This window comes from Carassius carassius, chromosome 18, assembly GCF_963082965.1.
Source record: "Carassius carassius chromosome 18, fCarCar2.1, whole genome shotgun sequence".
Classification (NCBI taxonomy): Eukaryota; Metazoa; Chordata; class Actinopteri; order Cypriniformes; family Cyprinidae; genus Carassius; species Carassius carassius.
In genome coordinates, this window is record NC_081772.1 from 17,684,151 (window position 1) to 17,695,860 (window position 11,710).

General features: G+C 34.3%; 1 protein-coding gene across 3 annotated transcripts in view; it reads left to right on the forward strand.

Moving 5' to 3' along the window:
• LOC132092582 (low density lipoprotein receptor adapter protein 1-like) overlaps positions 1 to 11,301 on the forward strand; it is a 36,169-nt gene extending 24,868 nt beyond the window's left edge. Inside the window, exons 4-10 of one of the 3 annotated variants that reach the window (XM_059498876.1) lie at positions 2,659 to 2,773; positions 3,630 to 3,702; positions 3,788 to 3,868; positions 3,969 to 4,087; positions 5,159 to 5,193; positions 7,366 to 7,403; positions 10,136 to 11,301. In XM_059498876.1, coding sequence (XP_059354859.1) covers positions 2,659 to 2,773; positions 3,630 to 3,702; positions 3,788 to 3,868; positions 3,969 to 4,087; positions 5,159 to 5,193; positions 7,366 to 7,402 — 460 coding nt within the window. In that variant the 3' untranslated portion in view covers position 7,403; positions 10,136 to 11,301. The remainder of the gene's footprint in view (positions 1 to 2,658; positions 2,774 to 3,629; positions 3,703 to 3,787; positions 3,869 to 3,968; positions 4,088 to 5,158; positions 5,194 to 7,365; positions 7,404 to 10,135) is intronic. The other 2 variants (XM_059498875.1, XM_059498874.1) reach the window with 2 other exon arrangements.
• The last annotated feature ends 409 nt before the right edge of the window (positions 11,302 to 11,710 follow it).

Genomic DNA, 11,710 nt, shown 5'->3' on the forward strand with positions numbered 1-11,710 from the left:
CATATTCACTGACTGTTTTCATACATTTTATATGTAATTTTATGTATCTACATTTATTTCTTTTAATTTAATGTTTTATTTATGTATAGAAATAGAAATATTAAAATATATTTTTAATAATTGTATTAAATTCACTTATTTTTCATTCATTAAATAAATTAATATATATAATTACAAATATATAAAATATTAATTAAATGAAAATTAAATAAATATACATATTTATATGTATATATACAGTAATAATTGCTTTGCATTGCTTTGTTTAATTCAATCAGAAACATTTAGAAATTTTGGAAGCTATCTACATTTGTTAAAATTTAACAAGTGTGTCGCCTCTTTACCTAAAAATAGTTTCCAAAAGCAGAAAGCATTCATGCAAAGGCCTCACTCGCTTATTTTGATGAGCATTTCTACTTTACTGTATCTCTGCTATTAACTTTGCCTGGATTACATTTCTTTGTTTACATGACCCACCTCATGCTTTCTCATTAATATAGAGTATAGTGCAAAGGTCTGAAAACACACTGACAGTAAAAAACTGCTCAGTTAATATGTAAAAAATATCTTACATTTTGAACACAGCATTGCCATTAACTTCATTGCAAAAAAAAAAAAATGTTGTGAACTTACACAAGCAACAGGCAATATGTGTTTTGTTCCTGAATAATTTGGTACAAAATCGGTAGCTTGATTGATTCAAAGACTCACTCATAAACATAGTCACTTGTTTTGTTAGTAAATGCTGCATCTGAAATTGCATGCATTCTAAGTAGGTGTTTTGTGGAGTTAATTTGTGACTGTGAAAAGCACCCTATAGGATGAATGAATGTAGAATGAATGTAATTTGGACATACGGTTGGTACTACATTTGTCATGTTGTCATTATCATGTGACCTACCAGTGTCAGCCGTGTTGCTTTCCTGCCATTCACAAATTCTCCTGCTGACATCACACACTTCATAATCTTCATAATCATAAACTCTTCAATATACTGCTTCGACTAAATAGTAGGAGAGTATGCATATATGGATGCAGCCTAAATTTCTAAACAAGTCCTTTGAGTGAACGAGTCCAATGACACACTCATAAAAATGGTCACTTGTTGCCAACTTCTGGTGAACCAGTGTTACCTGCAGAAAAAGTAAAAAGAATTTCACCTGTAGAATTCACAAACACGAAAGTGGAGAGTTGCAAACTGTTTTGTTGGACTATGCACATATCAGCACTCTTGTGCCGCTCAGCCAATCAAAATCTAGGACTGGAATGTAAATATGTAAAACGTAAATAAATGTTCCATTAAGTTATTTACAAAATTTTCTATTTGTTTTCCATGAAAGCAAAGATTGAGAAGTTCTTGTCAGTATAACCAAGGATAAAATGTCCCCCATCTTCAAGTCTGTTTAAATAGAGTTACAAACAAGCCACAATCAGGCCGTTTACACTTTCCTTCCCATTCAGCTTTTCACTCTTCAATAATGAAAGTGTGCAATACACGACAAACTGGAATAAATGATAATTCAACACACACCCTGTGTTCAGAGACAGAAAGGGGAGAGAGAAAGGGAATAGAGAGTCTTGGGCATTTCTATTTAGGTCGGGCATCAGAAGCAGTACACTAACAATTGAAGATGAAGTGAGATCAGAGCTCTGTCTTTCCCTGGGCTTTGTCTAATATATCTCATCATTTTCAGACAAATGCATTTGGGTTAGTACTCTGAATTTCTTTCCTTTTCCTAAAATGACGTTCAAAATCCACTTTCTATTACATTTTTGATGGTTCATATTTCATTTTAATTATAATTCTGTCTGATATTATATCTGATAATTGGCTGTAAAATCTACACACTGGCTTTCTTTACAAAAACTAAATGCTGTAAAATAATAATAATAAAAAAGTAGATTGACAGGATATTAACATAGTCTAGTGGAAAAAAATAAAGCCCAAAATTAAACTTTTGTCAGCATTTGCTCACTTTCATATTCCATTATTATTGAATGTAAATGGTGACCACGACTGGTAAGCTAAATTTTCAATGGCAATATTTTATTTGAAAGAATAACATCTTAAATTTCAGTCTTTTCTTTAAACAAATGAAAGAATGTTCTTTAGGTTCTTATTTGGAGCTTGGCAGCTCCAGTCCTCATCGACTTATATTTACTTTTTATGCATTTGGCAGACACTTTAGTGTAAAACAACTTACATTTCATTCAATGTATATATATATATATATATATATATATATATATATATATATATATATATATATATATTATTATTATTATTTATTTTTTATTTTTTGCATTTCTTGGGAATTGAACCTATGACCTTGGCATTGTTAGTGCCATGCTCTACTGTTTAAAAGGAAAATGCCATTGAATGAAAGAGAGCAGACATTCTTCAGAATATCTTCTTTTGTGTTCCACAGCACAACGACAATAACAAAGGTTAGGAAAAATGATGACAACTATTTGGGTGCAGAAATGGGTGCTATTACTGTACACTTCACCCACAGATTTTACAGATATTATAGAAAGATAAATATTTAGTCTTAACCGTGACCCTGTTACATTATACTTTCCCAAAGAAGTGTTATTTGATTATATGAGCTTTTATAGACAAAACAGTGAAAAGCTTGTATTTTATTTCCTCTGCAGAATATCTTACTGCACAACAGACAAAACTCAGGATAAGGTCTTTGCTTACGTCTCCCAAAGCCAGTTCAATGAAACTCTAGAGTGCCATGCCTTCCTGTGCCAAAAAAAGAAAATAGTAAGTTTCTTTAGATGCACATAATGTCTATCTGTCTGTCTGTCTATGTCTGTCTGTCTGTCTGTCTGTCTGTCTATGTCTGTCTATCTGTCTGTCTGTCTGTCTGTCTGTCTGTCTGTCTATCTATCTATCTATCTATCTATCTATCTATCTATCTATCTATCTATCTATCTATCTATCTATCTATCTATCTATCTATCTATCTGTCTATCTGTCTGTCTGTCTGTCTGTCTATCTGTCTGTATCTATCTGTCTATCTGTCTGTCTATGTCTGTCTATCTGTGTATCTGTCTGTCTGTCTATGTCTGTCTATCTGTCTGTATCTGTCTGTCTGTCTGTCTGTCTGTCTGTCTGTCTGTCTGTCTGTCTATCTATCTATCTATCTATCTATCTATCTATATATCTATCTATCTATCTGTCTATCTGTCTGTCTGTCTGTCTGTCTGTCTGTCTATCTATCTATCTATCTATCTATCTATCTATCTATCTATCTATCTATCTATCTATCTGTCTATCTGTCTGTCTGTCTGTCTGTCTGTCTGTCTGTCTGTCTGTCTGTCTTTCTGTCTATCTATCTATCTGTCTGTCTGTCTGTCTGTCTGTCTGTCTGTCTACATGTAAACATTTTTCTATTTTGATCATTTTGTAATCCTTCATCTGGCTTGCTTTATGATTGTCTATTTTCTTGCTACGGGTTTTGTATAATATTTGACAAACTATTATTGTGAAAGCCACAGTCTTTTCTCTAGATCTGTATTTATAGCTGGTATCTAGCGCCATCTAGTGGACAAGAGCATAATTCTTCACAATGTTACCCAGGGCTGTCTTTGATTTTGTGATCACGTGTCCTTCACAGGCTCAGGCTGTGACACTGACAGTTGCACAAGCTTTTAAAGTGGCTCTGGATCTGTGGGAGATCGCACAGGAAGGTGAGTTTTTTTCTGCCTTGGTTGGAGATATATATATCTCCCAAGGAACAGAAGATATTCCTGAGTCTTAATTTTCCCATTGCAGACAAAAGTAAGAGAGCTCGCACATGCTACTCCTGTTCAGACCCTGAATCTCAGCCTGAATCTGAACCAAACAGTGTTTCAGGTACATTTATTGGTTTGAACACAAAGGTTTTCTGGATGTCTGTCTTAATTTTGTTGAATTCATGGGAATACTCTTCATTTGTGTTCTTTACTTGTGTCAGAGGAGGAGAAGACTCAGGATCTGATGGAGCACAAACTTAGGAAGCCCTTCTTTCCTTCTTTCCTTTCACCATCCCCACGCAGCAAAGCTAGGAGACGACCAATCAAACATGACTCCTGGGTATGATGCCATCCTTTCTAAACTTTCCACATACTACCATGCCAAAGTTTGGGGTTGGTAGAAGTTTTTAATGTTTTTTAAAGAAGTGTCTTATGCTTATTAAGGCTGCTTCTGTTTGGTCAGCAATACAGTAAAATAGTAAATAGTAAAATAGTAGTTCTGTCAAATATTATTACAATTTAAAATAAATGTTTTCTATTTTAATGTATTTTAAAATAGAATGTGTTCCTCTGACGGTAAAGCTGAATTTTCAGCAGCCGTTTTCAGGGTCACACATGATCCTTCAGAAATCATTTTGATGTGCTCAAAAGCATTTATTTGAAAATACAAATATTTTCTAACATTGTAAATGTCTTACTGAACTCAGTTTAGAGCAGAACTAATTTTATACATAAATATCCCTTCATAGAAAGATCAGCAGTGCTTTTCCAGGAGTTTATTTCTGTATTATGTGATTAATTATGGCTCAAATGCAAGGAGGTCTTTCCTGGTCATTTGAATCCTCGTTCACTTACTGAAAGAGTGCCACTATTGTGCAGAGTATCATTTATTCATTTATTGCTCCAAAATGAAGGTCAGTTGTTCTGATAGAGAATTCAAAGAGCATGCCATGGCAGTTATTACTCTATTGCCCTTGGCTATTTGCCATTATATTGTCAGTCAGCAGGTCCTGTCCTGTTGATACAGCACATATTCACCACTAAGTGGCATTCTCTGCTTAAATGCATTATTATTGATTAAATACATGACCTTTAGGTGGTGAGCTGGCCATTCCAGTTAAGTTGGCAAGGTCTGTTTTATAAAAGATTGCATCTGTCAAGCACACAGTTCTCAGCTGTACCTTTGTTTATTATTTCGGCCATGATTGAATTTCGTTCACTGTTTAGGCAGATTCTGAAACCTTCAGTCTGCTGGTCTCAGATAATGACTGTCTCAGATAAGATACTGTTAATGAAGTTTTTACAGCGTGCTAGTGCTGAGAGTTACTCTATGAATCTGTATTTGATATGATATAGATGTGATCTCTGATGGTTTTTCTTACACGGTTATTCCATGTTCTCTTATTTCCAGGATGCGGAAGATGGCCTCGATGATGCATTTTCAAGGTAAGTTTCTGTTCCCCTCTGCTCATACATAGTCAACCTGTCTATGACATCAGAGATTGATCCTCCAGTGTAGTGTTTTTTTAGATATTGTGCTTATTGATCACAACTTGTGCTTTAAAATACACTCACATACATATGCAAAAAAAGAAAAGATTTGATTGTGGTAGTAAAAAAACAAATGCAGTAAACTTAAATCTTACTGACCCCAAAAGGTCTGAATGCTATTTAATTACTTGTGTTTATTCTAAGAGCATTTTATCTGTAGTGCGGCTCAGCAAATGTCTGAATACAGCATTTAAAAAAAGAGATGATTTCCCCCGGGATGCTCTAAAATTCTTTGTTTATTAGCAAGAGGCTAAAGGGCTGATTTGCTTCCTTAAAGACAAAATGAGGGTTTTTCTAGCATATTATCTCTGTGTGTGTGTGTGTGTGTGTGTTAGTTTTGAGCCCATCTGTATGCTGTATTCAGATTAATGAATGTGGACAATCATTTTATTCTTAGTGTCTCTCACAGTTAATTAAATATCAGTTCAAACAAAGCCCTGGTAATGAATGAACTGTGAACAGTTTCAAGCTTTTGTGTGAACTGTTAAAGATATTAGATACAAAAACAAGAATGACCAAAAATAATGAATATGTTTTTATTAACAGATAGTGAAACTGGCAAAGTGGAACAACAAAAACAAATAAAGAATCTGTTCTTCCATTGCATGAAATGTATAGTTTTATAATAATTAATTCATTCATATTTTACTAAAAATAATAGTTTATAATAAATGCTAATAAAAGTTTTTAATTAATTAAAATGATTAATCTTAAATTATAATCAGCTTTGTAATAGGATGAATTTTTTAACTAAGAGAGACTAGATTAAGAGAGAAATTAAAGTTGTGTGTGTGAATTACCTGCATCTATGTCTCTCTACAAACAATGAAGCTGAGTTTAGTTTCTTCCAAAACAGCTACTTTACCCCCTTGTTAGTGTGAGAAATAATGTAGGGATTCAGTATCAAATCAGTTTTATTAATAGAAGTCGCAGGGCAGCGTTTACAACAAGCTTCTGTGCTCCTGAATGTTTCTTTGTGTGCGCAGTGTGATCTCTAATCTCTGTGTGTGACTAATGTGTGTGTGTGTGTCAGTAGAAGCAGCACATTAATATAGAACAGTGATTAAATTGAAAGCTTTCAATACACAATTGACCTTGTCACACACATAAATTGGTGTTCAGTAGGGTCATATTTTAAATCTGTTATATATTAAAATAAAGAAACTTTTAGGATTTTGAAAAGTTAAAAAACAATTTACAAGAAAAAAACAAGATTCTGCACCTACTCAGTACAGATTTTTATCTGTAAAATGTAAAAACCCTTTATGTACTACATATACAAATACAGCATGCATTAAAAAAGTTTAAGGTGAAGTATAATCTGTTCTGTGATTTGGATGAATTTTATTATTAAAACTGACATTTTATTAATAATTCCTGTTTGTTATTATAATTTTAATAAAAAGATTTAAAATAAATTATAATAGATACAACAAAATAAAATATAATATTATAATATGCAATCAATGTATTTAATGTGTGTGTGTGTTTTAATTTAATAAATGTTTTTGAATTTTGGAAACATTTTTAGTTTAACTCACTGTCTCTGCTTGTGTGGGCTTCTTTAAAGGGGCACCAAGCAATAAAATCACAAACATCAGTGCTTTCATTGCTTAATGTTTAGGAACTGATTGCTTAGCGAGTTACAGGCATTCATCTGTACAGTTTCACAGGGATGTGCATTCTAATCAATGTATTTTAACCTGATACAAGTCATTCTATGATTGCTTGCCACATTCTCTGCTGCCATTACGTTGTAACTGGTTGTGATGCCAGTGAATTACTGTGACTTTATTACTGAGATACAGCAGGTCAGAAACAGTACTGTCATCCTGCAAAGGGCCAAAGGACCATGATTCTTCTAAGTGAATCAGATGAAGTGGATCCAAATAGTCAGCTCTTTCCTTTCACTGAGCATAAAGAATAAACACTGTAATATTAGATTTAGATCTCCACTGGCTGACAATGGCTGGTATAGTTTGAACAGTGGGATGCTGGGAAGGATGGGATGGTTTAACCATAGCTTACAGTCAGCATGTGTCATGCTCTCTCTCACCTGCCATGCAGCAATATGGAGGTGGAGGAGATCGACGCAGGTAAGTGAGGTGAGAGAAACCGTACCGCTTTAAGATGAGCCTCAGTTATCATCAAGCCAGCCAGAGACTAATATCATTACACTTCAGACATGCATCACACTTAGTTTCCACTGCACTTCAAAACAATAACATACAAGAGGGCTCCTGGTGAATTTTCATGACTTGTCGAGTCATTTGTGAGTACTGGATAATCATTTTTTTTAATTGTTTGGTAACACTCTACAATAAGGAACATTAGTTAACTACTATAGTTAACATGGACTAAGAATGGACAACACTTCTGCAGCATTTATTCATCTTAGTTAATGTTCATTTCAACATTTACTAAAGCATTATTAAAATCAAAAGTTGTGCTTGTTAACAGTTAATGCACTGTGAATTAACACAAACTAACAATGGACAACTGTATTTTCATTAATTAATATTAATAAAGATTAATAAACAATGTAATCAATGTATTGTTCATTGTTCATTCATGTTAGTTAATACATTAACTAATGGAACCCTATTGTAAAGTGTTACCAATTGTTCTGACTTTTCTGCACCGGTCTGAATGATTCATTGAAAAGAACTGACTCAAACTAACGATTTGCTCACAGATTACTGCGTGCACAATATATCAGCACTACTGATCAAAAGTTTGTGGTCAGCAGAAATGTTTTCACACAGTTCAAAAATAAATACATAAATAAAATATTTTATTCAGCAGTGTTTTATTCAGTTGAATTAAGCTGATCAAAGGTTACAGTAAATATATTTATAATGTTGCAAAATGTTTCTATTTCAAATAAATGTTGCTCTTTTAAACTTTCTCTTCATCAAAGAAAACATCTTTGTACTGACCCCATACTTTTGAATGGTAGTGTAGCTGATGAAATATATACAGTCATGGCCAAAAGTTTTGGCAGTAAAATAAATGTGTTTGGCAAAGATTGCTGCTTAAACTGTTTTGGTGTTCATTCACCTTGTTTCTAGATTATTCTGACTGATCAGATTTTTAAATAATTGCTAAAAGCTTCATTGGCCAAAAAATGAAAAAATGGACAACAGCCTGGTGTCAAGAAGAGCAGCAAAAAAGCCACTTATCTTCAACAAAAAAAATAGATAAGGACTGACTGAAATTCTGCAGGAAGTACAATATTTGGACAGCAGAAGAAAAAGCTCCCTTCTGACTGTTTGGGACATCTGGAAAATCGATTGCTCGGAAAAGAAAAGGTGAACGCTACAATGAGTCCTGTGTTGTGCCAACAATGAAGCATCCTGAGACCATCCATGCGTGAAGTTGCGCTCTCGTGATTCTGCCCAAAAACACTGCCATGAATAAAGAATGATATTGAAAGATTCTGCAAGAGCGACTTCCTCCAACAATCCATGAGCAATTTGGTGATGATCCGTGCATTTTCCAGCATGATGGAGCACCATGTCACAAAGCAAGAGCGATAAAGAAGTGACTCGAAGATTATTACATTGAAATTTTTAATCCTTGGCCAGGCAATTCCCCAAATCTCAATTCCATAGAGTGCCTTTGGTCAGTCCTGAAAAGCAGAAGCCCACAAATTGTGATCAATTCAGAGAACTACACTGATCAAAATTATAAATGCAACACTTTTGTTTCTGCCCCCATTTTTCATGAGCTGAACTCAAAGATCTAAGAGTTTTTTTATGACCACAAAAGGCCTATTTCTCTCAAATATTGTTTACAAATCTGTCTAAATCTGTGTTAGTGAGCACTTCTCCTTTGCCGAGATAATCCATCCACCTCACAAGTGTGGCATATCAAGATGCTGATTAGACTGCATGATTATTGCACAGGTGTGCCTTAGGCTGGCCACAATAAAAGTACACTCTAAAATGTGCAGTTCTATCAAAGCGCAATGCCACAGATTCCAACATCACCTCATGTTGCAGCATGATAAGGCACGGTCCCATGTTGCAAGGATCTGTACACAATTCCTGGAAGCTGAAAACATCCCAGTTCTTGCATGGCCAGCATACTCCTCGGACATGTCACCCATTGAGCATGTTTGGGATGCTCTGGATCGGCGTATACAACAACGTGTTCCAGTTCCTGCCAATATCCAGCAACTTCACACAGCCATTGAAGAGGAGCGGGTCAACATTCCACAGGCCACAATCAACAACCTGATCAACTCTATGTGAAGGAGATGTGTTGCACTGCATGAGGCAAATGGTGGTTACACCAGATACTGCCAGAGCGAACTGCAGAGATTATGAAGAAAAAAGGTCAACACTGTAAATATTGACTCATTCTATTTATTTGCCAATAAAAGCCTTTTAAACTTATGATATGCTTATCATTGTTTTTCAGTATACCATAGATATGTGAAAAAAGAGACAAATCTACAAATACTCAAGCAACAAACTTTGTAAAACACAAAATGAATGTCACTGCCAAAACATTTGGTCTTGACTGTAGAGCTATGCTTTCAAAAATTGACATTTACTAAAATAAATAAAAATACATAATACAATGTATGAGAATAATTTCCAAGTCTGAAAAACTACATTTTAAATTCCATGAAATTTCCAGGTTGTTGATGACTATGGGAACCCTGATAAAAGCATTGTCTTTCCTAAAGTTTTTTTTGCATGTGCATCTTTCAGTGTAAATATAGTTGTAAAATAAAACATTTTAACAGTTAGAAACAATTAAAAACAAGGAAACAGTGTAAAGTAAAATAATCAATAGCAAAGATAACTCTACTTCTTCCCTCCATCAGACTGGCAACATCCCGCAGCAGAACCATGTCTGAGGATGCAGCTGTGAGTCCAGTGGAAGAAGATCTCCTTTCCTTCAGCAGTGAGGACTCAGACTGAACAAACACACACACACACACACACATCACTCTCACCAGCCTGTCAGAAAGTGTCACACAACACCCCCCCAGCTCCGCACACAATGTGTGACATATGCCTCAGTGATGGAGTCATTCACACCACTGCCACTTAAAACAGCAACAATAACACACAACAGCAGCATAAACGTGCACAATTCAATTATAAAACTATTAAATTCCAATGTACTTACATTATAATACTGTAAGTTTAGGGTAAGTACTTGATAATACAACATGTGTGAAACCGTATGTTGTTATGTATTATTCAAACATCTGTGTAAGCAAATCTACTACATTATATCATGTAAAAAGTGTAAATCTTTTCAATACATTGGTGCTATATTGTAGACACTTGGGTTGTGTTAATTAAAATATATATTAACTGCAAACATTGACAATAAAGCAGACTTGACTTAAACATGTACTTTAAAGGGAAACCTAATTCCACAAAGACCAGACGTCTGTCCTTCAGCCCAGCGTTCTTCAGGTCAGATGGTGTGTGGGTTGTTTCAGTCGAGTCCTTTGCGCAGCAAACCCACTGCAAAGCTCTCAGACGAGTGTGATTAAACATGTACAGTACTAGAGCCGCATGTGTTAGGCAGCTTTAGATGTGCAGTTATACATTCTAGGTAAACGTTTACAAATATAAGTATGTAGAATTGTTCAGGACTGATATTTTGAAGAAATGTAATTCAATTTCAGATATATATTGTTGGTCGTCGTTTGCTTACACAATCATAGTAGAAACTTTTCTGTGATCATGAAATTTTGAAATATTTTACAAATGCCTCAAAAGCATTTGAATTTCGTTCTTCTTTAGAATCCAAGATAGTCTCATGTAAAAGCCTTTCACACTGGCTTCCAGCCTCAAGTGTTAGAATTATTATTATTGTTTATATTTACAGTACAGTGTTTCACCCTATTGATTGTCATCAGTGAAACCTATTTTTAATTTTAATTCATTTAAATATATGCAACTTATTATATTTACTGACTTTTTTTCCCAAATGATTTCAAAATCATAACTAATTTGGTAAAAAAAAGAAAAAGAAATACACATTCTGTCTGATAGATGTTGAATAGAAAAGGCACAGAAATTGATTTTTTTTTGCACTGTTTTCTATAGGTTCTGTCATTTTTTTTTTGCTTTATAAAAGCTAAACAATATTACACTGTGGCTCTCAGAAATGAAAAATAATCATAATTCTCATGAGTCCCAATCAGTCTCTAGCAGCTAGCGTTACTACCATTCTGCCCTTTTTACATTACATTAAAATGCACGCTCAGAAATCTCTTCATCATTCCCTGAAATCATTAAACATTAAGTCTTTGGGCCTCAGTGGCTCTCTCAGCTTTTTTTCTCTTTCGTGGATTTTTGAACATGCATGTTCATTGAATAAATACTGTAATAGCAATGTATACTGTCTCAGTTCAGTTAGTGGTGTTTTGGTTATTTTG